Source organism: Coregonus lavaretus, assembly GCF_964263955.1.
Source record: "Coregonus lavaretus genome assembly, chromosome: 31".
In the NCBI taxonomy this organism is placed as follows: Eukaryota; Metazoa; Chordata; class Actinopteri; order Salmoniformes; family Salmonidae; genus Coregonus; species Coregonus lavaretus.
Window position 1 is genome coordinate 28,935,201 of NC_140018.1, and position 19,074 is coordinate 28,954,274.

The 19,074-nt window shown below is 41.3% G+C and overlaps 3 protein-coding genes across 4 annotated transcripts; all 3 read left to right on the top strand.

Moving 5' to 3' along the window:
* Window positions 1–230: 230 nt before the first annotated feature.
* akirin2 (akirin 2) lies at window positions 231–4,286 on the top strand. Of its 2 annotated transcripts, XR_014610348.1 has the most exons (6): window positions 260–781; window positions 1,998–2,141; window positions 2,372–2,521; window positions 2,618–2,689; window positions 3,366–3,582; window positions 3,667–4,286. XR_014610348.1 is itself a non-coding variant. In XM_084149034.1 (5 exons), exons 1-5 carry the CDS (start codon window positions 604–606, stop codon window positions 3,374–3,376), a joined length of 555 nt encoding a protein of 184 aa, XP_084005160.1. In that variant the 5' UTR covers window positions 231–603; the 3' UTR covers window positions 3,377–4,286. The 2 variants fall into 2 exon arrangements, 1 of the variants encoding a protein (XP_084005160.1); XM_084149034.1 differs by having other exon boundaries at window positions 231–781; window positions 3,366–4,286.
* Window positions 4,287–5,723: 1,437 nt separating this feature from the next.
* LOC311106667 (E3 SUMO-protein ligase ZBED1-like) lies at window positions 5,724–8,060 on the top strand. The gene is made up of 2 exons (XM_084149061.1): window positions 5,724–7,139; window positions 7,294–8,060. The coding sequence occupies exons 1-2, from the start codon at window positions 5,959–5,961 to the stop codon at window positions 7,958–7,960; spliced, it is 1,848 nt and encodes a 615-aa protein (XP_084005187.1). The 5' UTR covers window positions 5,724–5,958; the 3' UTR covers window positions 7,961–8,060.
* Window positions 8,061–8,559: 499 nt separating this feature from the next.
* rars2 (arginyl-tRNA synthetase 2, mitochondrial) lies at window positions 8,560–16,565 on the top strand. Its single transcript, XM_084149321.1, has 20 exons — window positions 8,560–8,736; window positions 9,063–9,136; window positions 9,872–9,974; window positions 10,214–10,297; window positions 10,464–10,561; window positions 10,712–10,767; window positions 10,904–10,987; window positions 12,162–12,238; window positions 12,385–12,543; window positions 12,810–12,916; window positions 13,207–13,302; window positions 13,417–13,477; window positions 13,580–13,656; window positions 13,857–13,981; window positions 14,768–14,835; window positions 15,029–15,138; window positions 15,510–15,605; window positions 15,888–15,962; window positions 16,057–16,120; window positions 16,396–16,565. Exons 1-20 carry the CDS (start codon window positions 8,695–8,697, stop codon window positions 16,480–16,482), a joined length of 1,743 nt encoding a protein of 580 aa, XP_084005447.1. The 5' UTR covers window positions 8,560–8,694; the 3' UTR covers window positions 16,483–16,565.
* Window positions 16,566–19,074: the final 2,509 nt, after the last annotated feature.

Below are 19,074 nucleotides of genomic sequence, written 5' to 3' on the forward strand. Positions count from 1 at the left end.
TTACCTTAACCATTTTACATTTAAGCTTCAATGGGGGGGTATGGACGTCCCAATGATCCCAAATAGCACGAACCCATTTAAATTTGGTGAGTGCTTTTGGCATTCACGGTTTATGTGGGGAATGTAGTGAAAAAGCCCAAAGTATTGCATATGAACGAGTATAAACTGTATAAAAAATAAACTACATTTACCAGCACGACATTCATTAATTGCGCATGCCCATTAGCTCGGAATTTGAAATTAATGTTGTTTTGACGCCATGTTGGTTTTCATCGAGGAGAGAGTTTGACGACGGTCCTGGGAGATGAAAGTACTTGTCTGAAATCTACTATCATCTGGTTTTATATGATAATTCACATAAAAGGATTAATTGAATGAATGTCTACTAGCAATAGGCCATTACAGGGTCTGAGTTTTGGATGGTATTAAGACTCCGAGAGTCGAAAGAACGAAGCCATTTGTGCCTAACCTGAATTTTCCCTTGAGGGTAGTTGGAGAAGAAAGCCAGCGGAGGGGCCCAGTCACAGGAACTCCGGTGTGCCCTCTAATTGCGAAAACCACAGCTTTATCTCGTTTTTATAGCGACATAATATTGTCAACGGAATGGCTTGTGGGGCTACTTTGAAAAGGACTATGGATTTCGATCCATTGATGAACCAGGCGTCCCCCAAAAGGAGGAGATGCACCCCAATGTCTCAAGCTGCCTCAACATCATCACCCCAGAAATATCTGCGTATGGAGCCCTCACCATTTGGAGAAGTGTCGTCCAGACTCACAACCGGTTAGCAACATTTCATAGCTACTAGATATAAGGCATGAGTGGGAATCTATTAATGAAATGTGTTATTAGGGCACCTTTTGTGAGGCTAGCTAGATGTGTTCGCTTAGCTAACTAGTTGGCTAGGCAATGTCAGTCAAATGCCTGACTAGTAGCTAACGTTACAGTACTGATAAGCTTGTAAGAACTTCTTGCATTTGTTGTTGAAACCTGTGACTTAGACACAACTGTTTGCTCAACTAGCTTGCTAACTAACGTAACCTAACATGGCAGTTAGGAGGCCGGTGATAAACCTTCAAGCTAAGCTAACTAGCATAGATCTTGTTAATGAGCATTTGACATTTAGCCAGACATTTGGCTGATAAACACTTCTTGACTTTAACAGCAACAGGATGATGGCATGTAGCCATATTGGCAGTATATTAGTCGAACATAGTGGTGTAAAGTACTTTAGTAAAAATACTTCAAAGTATTACTTAAGTGGTTTTTTGGGGGGTATCTATACTTTACTATTTCTATTTTTGACGACTTTTACTTCACTACATTCCTAAAGAAAATAATGTACTTTTTACTCCATACATTTCCCCTGACACCCAAAAGTACTCGTTTCATTTTGAATGCTTAGAAGGACAGGAAAATGGTCCAAATCACACACTTATCAAGGGAACATCCCTAGTCATCCATACTGCCTCTGATCTGGCAGACTCACTAAACACAAATGCTTAGTTTGTAAATGATGTCTGAGTGTTGGAGTGTGCCCCTGGCTATCTGTGCATTTGCTTAATATAAGGAATTAAGAAATTATTAGTAGTATTTTACTTGAGTCATTTTCTATAAAGGTGTCTTTACTTTTACTCAAGTATGACAATTGGGTACTTTTTCCACCACTGGTCGAATATGGCTACGCATGACACCCCCTAGTCCAGGGGTTCCCAAACTTGGCCCTAGTACTACACAGCTGGGGGGGGGGGGATTGGTCCAAGTTTGGGAAACCCTGCCCTAGTTTGTGCTTCGGGATGGGGTTCTCATTTGCTAGGGAAGTGGCTAGCTAGAGTTTTGTGGCTTTTGTCCTTGAATTAAGGTGGGATTGTGGTTAGTTACTTAGTGAAATATCAAGACGACTCACAAGGTATATTGCTAGAGTATGTTGTGCAAATTGTTATTTGGAATGATTGATTAGCTTGCCCTAACCAAATCTTGCCCTTGTTTTCCATTCCAGAGCAAATCCTGCACAATATCAAGCAAGAGTACAAGCGGATGCAGAAGAGAAGGCACCTGGAGAACAGTTTTCAGCAGACCGAGGGCTGTTGTCCCCTGGAGTCACAACCCCATAGCTCCATCATTAATGGATCCAGTCTGCCAGGTATGTCCAATCTGCTTTTACTCAGGAAGGACATCAGGAGGAATAAAGACACATCTGAGGGGGTTCATCAAATGGAAACCATTGTTTGCCTCACAACAATGTTAATCCCTTTTGTTAACTTGCAGTTGTATGTCTCTTGGCTTCATTGAATGTCAGAATTTTTTGGCCAAAGTTTCTCATGTGATTTTGAGAATGTTCTCCCTGATAATGGATTCTTATTCTCTATACAGGAACATCTTCTGGTGCCGTCTCCCCATCAAGAAAAGAGCAACCTCTATTTACTTTGAGACAGGTTGGGATGATCTGTGAACGACTACTCAAAGAGCGAGAGGAGAAGATAAGGGAAGAATATGACGAAATATTGACAACAAAACTAGCAGGTGTGTTGGAGAAACTGTTTCTGTGACCTTTGTTTCTCTGCAGAATATATAGCACTATCTATTTATTGTCAGACCTTTTTTACTCTCTTTTTGCAGAGCAATATGACGCTTTCGTTAAGTTCACTCATGATCAGCTAATGCGGCGATTTGGAGAGCAACCTGCTAGCTGTGAGTAACAAACTTTTACTCTGTCAGTGCAGTGTTTACCATATATTAATTTAGCAGCATCGCACCGCCGCTGCTAAATTGTTGCCACCACACCCCAAAAATTTGACTGGGGGAAATATAGCGACGCTAATGATAAGTATTTTGGTAGATGGAAAGACTTTCCCCAAAATCTTCTCAATTAAATGTTAACTAGCTACAAAGTAGCCTATGCCTACCTGGCAGAATGATATCATGATTATTTCCATCAATCCAATAGGCAATTGTTTTGCAAACGCCATCACATGTGCTCTACAGAAACACTGCTAACCAAACAGTGCTAGGTGCATGCGTCCTTGAATAAAAGGGTAACCACTAAAAAATCTAAATGTCTTAGATGTTTCTCAGACCTCTAAAGTGGTCTCCTGGTGTGGTTTTAGCATTGCTGTGTACTTAGAACATCCAATTGTGTTGTTTTTCTATATAGAACGTGTGAATTTTGAGAGTGAAAACCTGAACAACCCCCCCCCCCCACCCCCATCTGTGACTTTTGCCACCGCTGAAATAAAAAAAAATCTAGGGGAAAAACTGCAGTGACATGCCTCCTCCCTTCTTTATGAAGACCACTGTCACTTCTGTATCATGCTTAATGTATTGTGAACTCTGTATTCATAGCTGCTCTCTCTCTCTTCCTCTCCAGATGTTTCCTGAGTGAAACCTCATGTTTGATGGAATACCAATTTCCCATTTTATTATTGCTAAAAGCTCCCCATCTGATTCTCTGCCAACCGTATTCTCCAGAGACTCAGGGGGTCTAGTTGGACTTGTAGCAGTGCCATATCTCCCCTGTGGGCTTATGCTGCCATGTTAGCTTCTCTGTGGCAACTACATTCATTTCAGCGACTGGTATTTGTGCTGTGTCCCAAATGGCACCCAATTTACTACTTTTGACCAGCGCCCATAGAGCTACGGTCAAAATTAGTGCACTATATAGGAAATAGGGTGCCATTTTGGATGAAGCCTTGGAGTGCTTCCTGCTGTCAACACATATATGGACCTCTGCTACCTATTACTCTACCAGTGGCCTCCGTTGTTTTAATTGCTGTATTGATATTTATTAGGCCTTTTATAAAGTGACCTGCCATTCCCAACTCTGCTAACCTCGTCCCAGATCTGTTTGTGCTCTTGCCAACTACATTGCTGTCCTTGTCAAGCTAAGACAATGAGTGACAAGGAGTTGGCATTATAGCCCAAATAGTCTGGCACTCAGGCTACGACTCTGCCACCACACATTAGATTTATTTTGTTCCATAAACATGTTTTTTTGTTGCAAAAATGATGACAAATAACCTTTTTTATAAAATCAATATGTACATTTGGGGGGAGGGGTGGTCCACTATAAAAGAGCAGATCAATCAAGGTAGCTTCTGGACTGGACTCCAGGAGAGGACATCCTGGCATTTATCAGTTATGATTACATTGTAATGGTAAATGGCCTATGTACATTATGTAGTTTTGCTTGACCTTTGTTACAGTTATCCTTTTTGTTCATAAAAAAAAAATGGACTTGGGTTGGGAAAAGTTCATGAATAATAGGTTTACATTAAAGGGTGTTCCGGTTTGACGTTGTCTTTTTCATAGGAAAAAATGCTAGAGTAGTTTACATTTCTGTTCAATTTAGCTCCTCCAAGTGTGCTGGAGAAGGTTCCACTTCAGTGATTGCTTTTGATGGTGTTGATTTTGGACTGTGTATAATCCATCGCCTTCACCATTTGAGGAGGAGTATTTATTAGAATATGCACATGAAAATCTGTCAGCAATTGGATGGAAACCTAGCTACTGTGAAAAATGTAAATGTGTTTGGACAAGATAAAATATCTTCAATCTGCATAAAAACAATGTGCTCATTTTCCCACCAGATATGTGTGCATCAAATTGATTTGTTATGGATAAAAGGTTGTGCGTGATGACGTAGTGCACATACAAATACCCTTTGCGGTTAAATTCCCATGTACCGAATAAAAAATTATAGTTAAATGGGATTCCATCACATTTTCAACTCTACAGATGGTTTTCTCACAAAAAGTGTTGCGTTATGTAGATTGTGCTCACTGATATTGGCATGTGCGCTCTGGGCAACAGCTCGCAGATCCAGTACGGGTACATGTGATTATTATGGACAAAAGAGCGAGGTTTTTTTTTTTTTTTCAAACGGCAGCCAAGAATCGATGATCATGTCACCAGAATAAGGCACTCGATATTCATTGGAAAGGAGCATCAAACTCATCACCGTGCGCTTTCACCACCCTGTGAAATTCATAATTAATTTAATCTGTAGCCTAATAAACTGCATGCTTTTTCAACCAGTAAAAGTGGGAAAGGGGGACAATTGGATGCATTCAACTGAAACGTGTCTTCCGCATTTAACCCAACCCCTCTGAATCAGAGGTGCGGAGGGCTGCCTTAATCACATCCAGGTATTCGGAGCCCGGACCACGTGTCATCGTGTTTACTTTGATATGATGATTATTATATCAATATTTGCGCATAAAAGCGTTCCATCGACATTTCTCAAATTTTACCAACACAAAAAGATCCCACCTTGTTTAACATATTTCGTTTTTTCGACATTTGGAAAGTTTACTGACACATTTTCTGTTTCCATCAGGCCTGTCATGACAGTTTTTACCCAACATGTACTTTACTTGCAGAAAAGGGTTGGATGGAAACCTGGTTAGTGTAAGGAACATGAAGCCTATGACTTCATGTTCTCAAACATATAAAACACTGTGTTTTATCTGTCGAGTTAGTACTTACCGGTCAAATTCAAATATTCACTGCTCTCATAGCAATTGTGTGGTTACAGTATCAGGTGTATTATTGACCTTAGAAATATACATTTTCTTAATTCTTATTCTGCATTGGAACTCATATTTGACCTATTTGAGCCAATTCCTTTAAGAAAATGTATCACTAGGAATTAGTGATGGGTCATGCGCACAAGCATCGGCTCTGAGAGCCGGCTCTTTGTAGTGAATCAGAAGAGCCGGCTCGCATCGAGTGAGAGCCGGCTCCCAGTTTTTTGCCCATTCGCTGCTTAGGTTTCACTTTCACAGAGGTCTGTTATGATTGGCCAGCATGGCGACCAGCATGCGGCATTCACGTGAGAATTAAGGATGTGTAAACAGAGAGGGGGCGGGGCAGACACACCACTTGACTCCACTGCAAGTGAAGAGAGAGACAGAGCGGACTGAGGAGCGTGTGTGCGTCTTGCATTGTCGTGTCGTTTAACTATGAGTGACACTAGAAAGCGAAGCAGCATCTGGCTGCAGTTTAAAGATATTGGGAACAAGAAAGCAGAGTGCCTTCACTGCAAAACGAAGGTCACTATAAGAGCAGGTTCCACCACAAACCTGCATAGACATACAAGAACTGTCCATCCTACAGTGCAGTTAGAGGAGAGAGGGCAAGCCAGCTCACCATCTACTGATCCTGGTGTGTCTCATACCAGAACAACAGCTGCTGTAACGTCTACTGCCATCCCCATGCGTGCAAGTATAACCTCTCCTACTGCAACTCAAAGCAAAATAAGTCAGTTTTTACCTAAACTGATGACCCCAGCCAAACAGCACAGTATTGATGATGAGTTGGCTAAAATGGTAGCTTCTGATTTTCAACCCTTTTCCATTGTGGAGGACAAAGGAATGAAAAACTTTGTCAAAGCCCTAAATCCCACATACACTCTACCCAGTAGAAAAACACTTTCCCAAACAATGATCCCAAAACTATATGACACAGAACGTGCATTATGGCAAGAAAGGGTGACAAAAGCTCCATCAGTTTGCCTGACAACTGACTGCTGGACCTCCAGAACAACCTGCTCTTTCATGTCTGTCACTTGCCACTTTATTGAAGATTACAAGATGACATCTTGCCTTCTGGACTGCTTCGAGTTCACCGACAGACACACTGCAGAAAACTTGGCAGTGGAGCTACTAAGAGTGGCAAAAGAGTGGCAAGTAGAGGACAAAGTGGTGTGCTGTGTGAGTGATAATGCTGCAAACATCACCAAAGCCATAAAAGTTTTGAAGTGGACCCATCACCCATGTCTGGCGCATACACTAAACCTGGTGGTTAGAGATGCTCTGAAGGTGATCAAAACAACCGTGGATAAGGTGAAGGCTGTTGTGGAGTTTTTCCACAAAAGCACAGTAGCAGCACAGAAGCTAAAGTCCACACAGCGCCAAATGGGGATTCCTGAACTGAGGCCCAAACAAGAGTGTGCCACCAGGTGGAACTCAACATTTGATATGTTGAAACGAATGCTTGAAATAAAAGATGCCATCATCTCCACCCTGGCCCTCATCAACGCATCTATTGAGCCATTAAGCCAAGAGGAATGGGAGCTGGTGAAAGAGGTCTGCGCCGTCCTGCAACCATTCCAGGAGGTGACTGTGGAGATAAGTGCAGACAGGTACCTAGAACCATTGAAGCATTGTTTTCTCTACTACTATTCAGTCACTATTATACATTGCAAACACAACACATACAGTATAATGCATCACGTATAATATGCCACATACTTTTAAAAAACTAAATTCTAAAAGTTGCTGTTTTCTCTCCTTCAGCTATGTCACAGCCTCGAAAATGCTCCTGCTTTGCAAAGGTCTGCAGCTGGTGACAGCCGAGAACCAATGGACAGTAACTGTGCAGAAAGTGAAGGAATTAGTTGCAGCTCTTTGTTCAGCCATGGACCGCAAATTTCTGCGGATGGAGTACAACACTGTCCTTTCAGAAACTACCTTATTGGATCCAAGGTTTAAAAAACTTGCCTTCAGTGATCGTAGAGCTGTTGATGAAGCTCTTCAGAGGATTAGTGCAGCAGCAGCAGCAAAATGCACCCCCAGCAGCCAGCCAGCTCCACCATTACAGGGCCAAGTGGAGGAGGAGCAGCAAACCTCTGCTGTTTGGAGGCTTTTTGATGACAGAGCTACAGGAGATGCTTCAAGGAGAAATCCGACAGCTGATGCTATAATGGAGGTGAGGAGCTACCTTGAGGAGCCCCTCATCCAGAGAGCAGAAGACCCACTGAGCTGGTGGCAGGCCAAGGCCTCAGTCTTTCCACTCCTGGTGAAGGTGATGGAGGGGAGACTATGTATTGTTGCCACATCAGTTCCTTCTGAGAGAATCTTCTCCAAAACAGGGCAGATACTCACGGAGAGGCGAAATCGTATCAGGCCTATCAGCCCATCCAAGCTGAGGCATCTGATCTTCCTGAATGCCAACCTGCCCTGAGGACTAATGCTGTTTGCTGGAGTTTGGTTCTGGTTTTGATTCTGTTCTGTGGATTTGTTTGAAGTTTATTGTTAATTTGTGCAATAAAAAAGTTTAATTGAAATAAACAAATGTAAGAGTGGTTTTGTCACAGAATAAATGCACAGAATTAGGCATTATAAGGTCTCTCATAAAAACACTGAAAGCAAAAGGGTTTTCAACACATAAACCATGATTTTTTTTCAAAGTTAAGGTAAAATATAGGCTACAAAAGATCCTAAATAAAGAGCCGTTCGGGAGTCGAAAGAGCCGGCTCTTCTTTGGGAGCCGAGTCAAAAGAGCCGGCTCTCAGAAAAGAGCCGAACTTCCCATCATTACTAGGAATACAAAATAAATGAAAAAGTGAGCACTGCATAAATATATCAGTATTTGCATGTGCATATTTCATTTTGGTAGCACAGTCTGAGTGTGAGGACAGACGATCAGGACGTCTTGACGAGACGACTCCAGAGATTGACGAGACGACTCCAGAGAGCGCCGAAGTAGAAATCGAATGCACCCACTTTGGCATGACGTAGTCAGCAAATACACCACTTCGATTGGATGAAACGTGTGAGGTTGAGTTCGAAGATCACTCAAGCAGGAAATGAGTGTGAATGTCATCAGCTGCAAAAGCACGCATGAATGTAACATGGAATAATATATTTTATGATCATTGAATGTGATTTATGAAAACACGGCATTGATGTCGACGTATGCACATGGCTTGTTATTTCAGAAGAAGTATTGCATCGAAGGTAATCGCATGTGTTCTGTATAATTTGTGTTGCTAGCTAACGTTAGCTGTATGGGGTTTCCTGTAGTGCATAATGTTAGCAAATATTATCCGCATGTTACTGCCTGGCATTCTTTAGAACCAAGATGCCCTCGGTCTGTTTAAATATATAACTATCATCTCCATCGGCCAATTAACATTGATATAAGAGTATTCTGAATATTTCAAGCTGGTGAATGTAGGTAATCATGACTTCAAAACATAGCAACAGTTTATGCTATGGGGTTCAATTGACACAACAACAATGTGTATTGCAGTTGTTTTCATGTTTGACCTCTCTTGGTTTAGCTCTCTAGGGCTTTGGGACGGTCTGAAGATGCCTTCATTTCTGCTCTCTGTGCTATCCCAGTCTCAAAAAAACAGTTAAGTATGTGTGTTCAGTGGTGGAAAAAATCCTGAATTGTCATACTTGAGTTAAAGTAAAGATGCCTTAATAGAAAATTACTCAAGTGAAAGTCACCCAGTAAAATACTGCTTGAGTAAAAGTATTTGGTTTTTAAAATACTTAAGAATCAAAAGTAAATGTAATTGCTAAAATATACTTAAGTATCAAAAGTTAAAGTATAAATAATTTCACATTCCTTATATTAAGCAAACCAGACAGCACAATTTTCTTGTTTTATTATTTTACGAATAGCCAGGGGCACACTCCAATACTGAGACATAATTTACAAACAAAGCATTTGTGTTTAGTGAGTCTGCTAGATCAGAGGCAGTATGGATGACTAGGGATGTTCCCTTGATAAGTGTGTGAATTGGAAAAATGATCTGTCCTGCTTAGCATTCAAGATGTAACTAGTACTTTTGGGTGTCAGGGAAAATGTATAGAGTAAAACGTACATTATTTTCTTTAGGAATGTAGTGGAGTAAAAGTTGTCAATGATATAAATAATAAAGTACAGATACCCCAAAAAACTACTTAAGTAGTATTTTAATGTAATTACTTTACACCTGTGTGTGTGTGTGTGTGTGAGAGAGAGATCTGCTGAATGAAATCTCAGTCCTAGTCTGGTCCTTACAGATCACTCAATCAAACATGAGTATCACTACCCAGTCACCATGTTTCTCAATGGTTCTTATGATATTGTTCGCCTCAGGCAATCCCCTGATTTCCGGTTGTCAGTCAACACTCTGCTGAGGAATGGGATCCTGCCAGCTAATGGAGACCTCCAGGCACAGACAGAGGCTCTGGCCAGACAGGTGGGGGCCCCTAGCGTTGAAGGGTGAAGTTGCAGTCTAGATGCTGATCTTGGGTCAGGTTAGCATCTTCCCCCACTAATTGTTACGGTTTGGATTGGGGGAGGAGAAACTGATCCTAGATCGGTACCTAGGGGAAACTTCACCCTGAAACGTTTAGTGGTCAGTCACATACTCACACTTCACTGATATTTTGATTTCACACTCCTGTCAGAATTACAGTGCATGTTATTTCCTTTCAGTTAAAGCAAGACAGTGTGGTGGAAGAAATATTTGCTGGACGGGGAGTGATACACTTTAGAGTTAGTCGGACTCTGTTAGTACAGGTGAATATGCCTTTTACCCAACTTTTTTCATTTTGATATTGTCAGTTGGAAAACTGCAGACTGGTTGAAATATTTTTATCAACCAGCGTGTAGGAATAAAATGTATATAATTGAACAAGACAACCATCTGGAAGTCTACACATTTGTTTTTGTTTTGTTGTTTCAGAAAGTTTTAGAGCAGTTGTGCCAAGAACGTCACAAATTTGGTGTGAAAAGTGAACTTTTCGATGGCCTCAAAAAAGGAACAACTGTGGTGGAGTTTAGGTATTGAAATATGTTCTCCTCAACCGTCCATTCGTTGGGATTGTTTCAGAGTAGGTGGTTGAGGCAAAGTGTTAAGAGGCAACCACTAAAGAAAAAGCTACCTTCTTTTATGAATTTATTGACAACATTTCCCTTTTGTTTTTCTTACAGTTCTCCAAATATTGCCAAGAAGTTTCATGCTGGACATCTGCGTTCCACCATTATTGGTGAGACTCAGTTGAAGTTCTTTAACGTACCAGGAGAGGGTAGAGTTTGTCATATTGTTCCTGACCTCAGGCTAAATTCAGGATGTGTTTGAAATATTTTATCTATTGTGACTGAAATGCACAATGTTCTTTTTAGGTAACTTCATTGCCAACCTGAAAGAATCCTTGGGAAATAATGTATTGAGAGTGAATTACCTGGGAGATTGGGGCATGCAGTTTGGTGAGTTAAGCAGAGAAGAATAACATAAAGGAATACACTGAGAAGCATTAAAGGTAGACTCAGTGAAATGATGTTGCCACAAGCATCAAAGCAGATATTTCCATGCATGTGATGCAAGACTTCACTCCCACAAAGTCACACACAGTGAGTGCACGCATGTCACTGTCTTTATTATTGGATCAGTACCACTGAAAAGTTTTTTTGGGGACAATAATGTCCTCCAGGCTAGATAGACGTCATATTGTACAATTTGTGTCTCCCGTTTTCGTAGACCTATATTAGATGGTTGCATTCAAGACAAGGACGTTCTTACTGATCTGTTTGTCAGTGTCAGCAGAGTGGGCTACTAATTTGTGTCGTATTAAAAAAGATGTTGCTTGTGTCTCCAGTCATATAAAGTGTAGTAAAATTGCATGAAATGTGTTTATAAAATGCCAAATTCTTCTCATGCAAAGAAAGGAGAAGAAATGCCTCTGATTAGGCCTACTCTGTCACTAGGTGCTCAGGCATACATTGTTCAGAACTGTCTGTTTTGCTACCAGTGATTGAGTTATATTATTAGCCTAAATTATGACTATGCAATCTACACATCACATTAGGAGTAGTAACCTATCTTACATTATTTAGCAAATGGGAAGATGGATGCATGCAATCCTTTATTGTAAAGGATTTTATGGTGAAAAAACTGCTTCTCCAAACTTGAAACTCACGCACTGCCTGGATATCGCCATTTGAAGTCGACCTTGATGTGACTTGATAGCGTGTATTATGCATCTATTTCACATTGCAATATATGTGCCATTCCACAAGTAAATGAGTCAATTTATGAGGAGGTTGAGTAGTGGTTGACATTGTATATGCCGTTCCACAGACCTTTAAACCTAATATTGCGGTGATAATTAATGGCTGGGGTCATTTCTGTTTGTTTTTGTTTTTCCAAATAGCATTTTAGAGTATAAATTGTGTAGAAATGCAGTAAGCGAGCTTCAACTTTGGGCACCTACGTCATATCACGAAGTCTACCTTTAAGCAAAAATAAATCTAGATATTTGATTACTGGTACCACAACTTTTTGAAAATAAGAATGATAGTTTTCGCTGAAAGGTATAGTAAACCATTGCCTTTGGAAATGGGACCAGGTTTCCATAACCTCTTCTTTGCCTGTGGATTTTAGGTCTGCTGGGAGCTGGCTTTCAGCGCTTTGGTTGTCAGGAGAAATTGAAAAAGAATCCCTTACAACATCTATTTGATGTAAGTTTTGAGAATCATAGTAGTTCTGAGAGAAAAGTTGAACCACTGCCCTCTTGTGTTCTGTTTTTTATGCAGTCATGTCAGTAGGTGTGAACACGTCTTTGGCGGCCTACCCTTACATGTTTGTGTGTATACATGTCCTGTAGGTTTACGTTCAGGTGAACAAGGAGGCGGAGAACAATGAGGTCATAGGACAGGCGGCCAGAGAGTTCTTTAGACAGCTGGAACAGCAGGAACAGCAGGCCCTGTTACTATGGAAACAGTTTAGAGAGATCACAGTGGAGGAGTACCAACAAGTCTACAAGGTATTGACCCGGCCTGCACACCTCTGACCAACTAGCCACTAGCCAAAAAGCTGTTGTAGGACTATACTGTTTTAATTTAATAAAACAGTTTGGGCAAAAGGTATTTACACTACTCAAGCAAACACTGTTCGTATTGAATTCCATGCACTGCCTAACAAACTCAGACAGGGTTGTCATTCCAGGAAAGTGCACAAGACTTTAGGGCCTTTGTAACACAGTTTTGTTATCAGATGTCAATATTAGTACAATGTGTTTCTGTTCCTCAGCGTTTAGGGGTTCACTTTGACATCTACTCTGGAGAGTCATTTCACCAACAACAAGCCCAGGAGGTGGTACAGCGGCTACAGAGACTAGGCCTACTAAAAACCACAGAGTATGTCACGGAAGCAAACAACCTTATGAGTAATGAAAGAGCATTGTGTAAATGTCATACACTAAGCAAACTGTCATCACAGACCTTTAAAGTAAACATTCCCACCCAACATCTAGTACTACTGTGTGTTTAGTTAAACAGAGAAATAATCTATGGATTATTTATAGGGAAGTATGTAGAAATAAATAAGAAATAAAACAAATGTGAATTGTTCATAGGTAAGTGATTGTATATGTAGAATAAGCGTGTCCAATTAACAAACAAAAGTGATTGTATATAACTGTTAACAGGAAGGGGACCAGCGTGGTGGATCTCTCTTCAGCTGGAGACATGTCCAGCTACTCCACAGTACTACGCAGTGATGGGACATCTCTCTATATCACCAGGTCTGTGCTGCTTTAGAAAGTTGACAGTGATGTTATGACTGGTGTGCAAAACCTTAGTAATTATCAAGTGACACGAATCTTGTTTATCATTTTTGTCATATTGTGTGTTTCCAGAGATCTTGCTGCAGCCATAGATCGAAAGGAAAGGTACAATTTCGATGAGATGATCTATGTGGTAAGTATTCTGCCAAACTGCTCGAACCCTCAGCAATGGCTACAAAAAGTAGTGTTATATGAACTTTTATCTAAACTTATTAACATTTGTTTCTTTGTGAAGACAGACAAAAGTCAAGGGATTCATTTCCAGCAGCTGTTCCAGATCCTCTTGGCTATGGGACACTCGTGGGCTGAAAGGTAAACACTGTGTACACAGCTGTCACAATACAAACAATCGATTGTTTCTACAGAGATAAAGTATGGGACTATCTAGTTTGAGGGTTTGGTTTTCACCCTCACTGTTATGCTGCAGGCACAGAGATGCATGCAGTTGTTGTATATGTTTTATCTGTTATGTTTATGTATATGTAGGTATTGTTTTATCTGTTTGGCTGCAGGTGCCAGCATGTGCCGTTTGGCCTGGTGCAGGGTATGAAGACGAGGCTGGGAGAGGTGGTTTTCCTGGAAGACATTCTGGATGAAGCCCGGGCTAGGATGCTCAGGAACATGAGCCAGTCTAAGAGTAAGGACATGGCATGGGATTCATTATAGCGATTTTGTGTGCATCCCAAATGAAACCCAAAGTAATAGGAATTTGCAGGTGAACAAAAGAGAAGAGCAGTCCCAGATAAAGTCAATCAAAAATCAATCTGGTTAATTACAAGTTGCAACAGGGAGACACCAACCAGCACAGAAGCAGAGAAAATGTCTAACTGGCCTTCTCGGAGAAGGCCATTCTACCATAATCAGCAGACAACTGTTCTGTAAACACCAGCCCAATAGGCTTGTAGGAAGTCAAAACAAAAGGCAGTGACTTTGTCAGCTGCTAAAGAATCACACAATGTTTTCACAGAATACAATAATAATCAGTGTCATTGTACCTCCAGTCTGGCGTCAATCACTATCAACAGATATGAGTTGAATCCATAACATACTGCATCGAGTCTAGTGACCATCAACCCGAGTGTCACAAACAGAACACTGGAAATCATGTGTACTACAGAAAGGGAAAATATTAATATGCTAAACTATGTTAATCACTCTAAACTGAATATTAACTTAATTACATTTACATTACATTTACGTCATTTAGCAGACGCTCTTATCCAGAGCGACTTATAAATTCATCTTAAATATTCTCATTACACCCTATTTCCTATATAGTGCAGTACTTTTGACCAGGGAACATAGGGCTCTTGTCAAAAGTAGTGCCCTATGCAGGGAATAGGGTGCCATTCAGGAGTTAGCCTAGGTGTATAGTTATTAGTCATTAATAATCTGTCAATTAACGTTCTTTAAATCTCCTCAGCCACCAAGGAAATGGTGTATCCAGAAGACACCGCTGAGAAAGTGGGGATCAGCGCGCTCATAGTTCAGGTGAACCAGTTATACCAACCTTAAAGAATATGACATACGAAGGACAAACAAAACAAAGGGTAAGAACACTGTGGGTGTGTACGTGTAGCGACAGGTGTCTCTTTGGAAATAAGTTATTGAAGCATAAAAATAATGGAAGATTGCTCTAGGTTATGCTCAGGCATGATCCTGTTTTCTGTCTTTCCTGTCTCAGGACTTTAAAGGGCCTCTAGGATCAGACTACAAGTTTGACTGGGACAGGATCCTCCAGGCCCAGGGTGATACCGGGGTGTTCCTACAGTACACACACGCCAGGCTCTGTAGGTGAGCGATGAGGAACCATTCACCAGTTCACAACCTGCAGGACCTTCAAGAATATAGAATGCTATTACAATTTTTTCGTTTTGTTATTTATTTAACTAGGCAAGTCAGTTAAGAACAAATTCTTATTTACAATGACGGCGTACTTGTAAAGCCCCCCGGCCAAACCCTCCCCTAACCCGGACGATGCTGAGCCAATTGTGCGCCACCCTATGGGACTCCCTATCACGGCCGGTTGTGATACAGCCCGGGATCGAATCCGGGTCTGTAGTGACACCTCTAGCACTGTAATGCACTCGGGAAACAATACATGAACTGACTCGTGATTAAGAACTCATTAATGTCTGACTTCTCAACAACTGTTGTCATTTCAGTTTAATACATAGGCATGGCGACGGAGAGGAAGGTGCCTTTGACCCGTCACTTCTTATAGATCAGAGGAGTATTTCTATACTCCAGCACTTGCTTCGGTAAGCGAATGCCCTCTAACCCCACACATAGAGGAGAATGGTCAGGGTTACTCTTCACTGATTGCATGATGGGCCGGGATGGTTCCGACCAGGAAACAAATTCAATAACCTGTTCTCGTTCCTGTTGCATTTCAATATGTCATAGAGGAATGAAAATATGTGGGTGTGGTATTGGGTGGGGTACTCAGATGAACAGATACGTGTTGGTAAAATAAATGCAGTCACACCAGAACATGCTGTTTTCACATCATTCACAATGTGACGTGTGCCGTCTATTTTCAGCTATGACGAAGTTCTATACCAATCTGCACAGGATCTGCAGCCAAAACATCTCGTCAACTTCCTTATGACACTGAGGTAAGGAGCAGGATGTTCATGTGTGAAATCCAGGCACAATGGACATGATTATATTACCTAACCATAAAATGTATTTGATATCCTTCCTGGCTAGTCACCTGGTTGCATCAGCACACAGGGAGCTGCCAGTGAAGGGAAGCCCTCAAGCTGTCGCACAGGTAGATAAGCACTGATAATTTGCTCAAATATCTTATTCAATATAGTGTCATTTCAGTCAACGGATGCATTAAGGGCCTGGTGTACTCAGATTAAATGCTATCCAATGAATGGCCTTCCTTGGAAAATGTATTTTATACGGGCATAGCCATATATTTTACAAATCTACCTTTGACCATTTGCTAATAGGTTTTAGTACTATCCTTTGATAAGGAACATGTTCATGATGTAAACTGTTGAGATATGATTCAGATAATTTGTTAATCCTCCTCGACAGGCAAGGCTGCGGCTCTTCAGTGGTGTCTGCACTGTGTTGGCCAACGGGATGAAAATATTAGGCATCACACCAGTCGAGAAAATGTGAACAATCAACGCCTGCTTGATCAATGTTCCTGTGTATGTAGTTATTGTATTAATGTAAATAAATGTAGTCTTGATTTAACACTTCCACATGATAAATGACTGGTTTCTGGTTGCATCAAATCCAATGTCTTTGCTTTGACAGGATAGGGAACTGCCCAAATATCTCCAGGTGATTATATACAATGCCATTGGAAAATATTCAGACCCCTTGACTTTTTCCACATTTTGTTACATTACAGCCTTATTCTAAAATTGATTTATTTTTTCGCCCTCAATCTACACACAATACCCCTTAATGACAAAGTAAAAACAGGTTTTGACATTTTTGCTAATTTATTAAATGGAAATATCACATTTACATAAGTATTCAGACCCTTTACTCAGTACTTTGTTGAAGCACCTTTGGCAGCGATTACAGCATTGAGTCTTGGGTATGACGCTACAAGCTTGGCACACAAGCTTGTAAACTCTCCTTCCAGACTCACATTAAGCATTTCCAATCAAAAGTTAGATCTAGAATCGGCTTCCTATTTCGCAACAAAACCTCCTTCACTTATGCTGCCAAACATGCCCTCGTAAAACTGACTATCCTACCGATCCTTGACTTCGGCGATGTCATTTACAAAATAGCCTCCAACACTCTACTCAGCAAATTGGATGTAGTCTATCACAGTGCCATCCATTTTGTCACCAAAGCCCCATATACTACCCACCATTGTGACCTGTACGCTCTTGTTGGCTGGCCCTCACTACATATTCGTCGCCAAACCCACTGGCTCCAGGTCATCTATAAATCACTGCTAGGCAAATCCCCGTCTTATCTTAGCTCACTGGTCACCATAGCAACACCCACCCGTAGTCTGCGCTCCAGTAGGTATATCTCACTGGTCATCCCCAAAGCCAACACCTCCTTTGGCCGCAATTTTTTCCAGTTCTCTGCTGCCAATAACTGGAACGAACTGCAAAAGTCTCTGAAGCTGGAGACTCTTATTTCCCTCACTAACCTTAAGCGTCAGTTGTCAGAGCAGCTTACCGATCACTGCACCTGTACACAGCCATTCTGAAATTAGCCCACCCAACTACCTCATCCCCATATTGTTATTTATTTTGCACCCCAGTATCTCTATTTGCACATCATCTTTTGCACATCTATCATTTCAGTGTAAATTACGAAATTGTAACTATTTTTGCACTATGGCCTATTGATTTATTGCCTTACCTCTATAACTTACTACATTCGCACACACTGTATATATATTTTCTGTTGTATTTTTGACTGTTTTGTTTACCCCATATGTAATTCTGTGTTTTTAATCGCACTGCTTTGCTTTATCTTGGCCAGGTCGCAGTTGTAAATGAGAACTTGTTCTCAACTGGCTTACCTGGTTAAATAAAGGTGAAATAAAAATAAATAAAACACCTGTATTAGGGGAGTTTCTTCCATTCTCTGCAGATCCTCTCAAGCTCTGTCAGGTTGGATGGGGAGCATTGCTGCACAGCTAATTTCAGGTCTCTCCAGAGATGTTAGATCAGGTTCAAGTCCAGGCTCTGGCTGAGCCACTCAAGGACATTCAGAGACTTGTCCCGAAGCCACTCCTGCACTGTCTTGGCTGTGTGCATAGGGTTGTTGTCATGTTGGAAGGTGAACCTTCGCCCCAGTCTGAGGTCCTGAGCGCTCTGGAGCAGGTTTTCATCAAGGATCTCTGTACTTTGCCTCAATCCTGACTAGTCTCCCAGTTCCTGCCGCTGAAAAACATCCCCACAGCATGATGCTGCCACCACGCTTCACCGTAGGGATGGTGCCAGGTTTCCTCCAGACGTGTCGCTTGGCAATCAGACCAAAGAGCTAAATATTGGTTTCTCATGGTCTGAGAGTCGTGAGGTGCCTTTTGGCAAACTCCAAGTGGGCTGTCATGTGCCTTTTACTGAGGAGTGGCTTCCGTCTGCCCACTCTACCATAAAGGCCTGATTGGTGGAGTGCTGCAGAGATGGTTGTCCTTCTGGAAGGTTCTCCCATCTCCACAGAGGAACTCTAGAGCTCTGTCAGAGTGACCATTGGGTTCTTGGTCACCTCTGACCTAGGCCCTTTTCCCCCGATTGCTCAGTTTGGCCGGGTGGCCAGCTCTAGGAAGAGTCTTAGTGGGTCCAAGACCTTCAATGCTGCAGACATTTTTCTGATACCCTTCCCCAGATCTGTGCCTCGACACAATCCTGTCTCGGAGCTCTACGGACAATTCCTTCGACCTCATGGCTTGGTTTTTGCTCTAACATGCACTGTCAACTGTGGGACCTTATATAGACAGGTGTGTGCCTTTCCTAATCATGTCCAATCAATTGAATTTACCACAGGTGGACTCCAATCAAGTTGTAGAAACATATCAAGAATGTTCAATGGAAACAGGATGCACCAGAGCTCAATTTTGAGTCTCATAGCAAAGGGTCTGAATACTTAAGTAAATAAGGTAAGTTTTTTTTTTTTTATACATTTACAAACATTTCTAAAAACCTGTTTTCACTTTGTCATTATGGGGTATTGTGTGTAGATTGAGGAAAATAATTTATTTAATCAATTTTAGAATAAGGCTGTAACGTA

Excerpts from the sequence above, each read along its gene's own strand:
- akirin2 (XM_084149034.1), top strand. The coding sequence starts at position 604 with ATGGCTTGTGGGGCTACTTTGAAAAGGACTATGGATTTCGATCCATTG. Across the intron at positions 2,142-2,371 it reads TAATGGATCCAGTCTGCCAG|GAACATCTTCTGGTGCCGTC; the intron begins GTATGTCCAATC and ends TTCTCTATACAG. Across the intron at positions 2,522-2,617 it reads ATTGACAACAAAACTAGCAG|AGCAATATGACGCTTTCGTT; the intron begins GTGTGTTGGAGA and ends CTCTTTTTGCAG.
- LOC311106667 (XM_084149061.1), top strand. The coding sequence starts at position 5,959 with ATGAGTGACACTAGAAAGCGAAGCAGCATCTGGCTGCAGTTTAAAGAT. Across the intron at positions 7,140-7,293 it reads GTGGAGATAAGTGCAGACAG|CTATGTCACAGCCTCGAAAA; the intron begins GTACCTAGAACC and ends TCTCTCCTTCAG.
- rars2 (XM_084149321.1), top strand. The coding sequence starts at position 8,695 with ATGCACATGGCTTGTTATTTCAGAAGAAGTATTGCATCGAAG. Across the intron at positions 9,975-10,213 it reads CAGAGGCTCTGGCCAGACAG|TTAAAGCAAGACAGTGTGGT; the intron begins GTGGGGGCCCCT and ends ATTTCCTTTCAG. Across the intron at positions 12,544-12,809 it reads AGTACCAACAAGTCTACAAG|CGTTTAGGGGTTCACTTTGA; the intron begins GTATTGACCCGG and ends TCTGTTCCTCAG.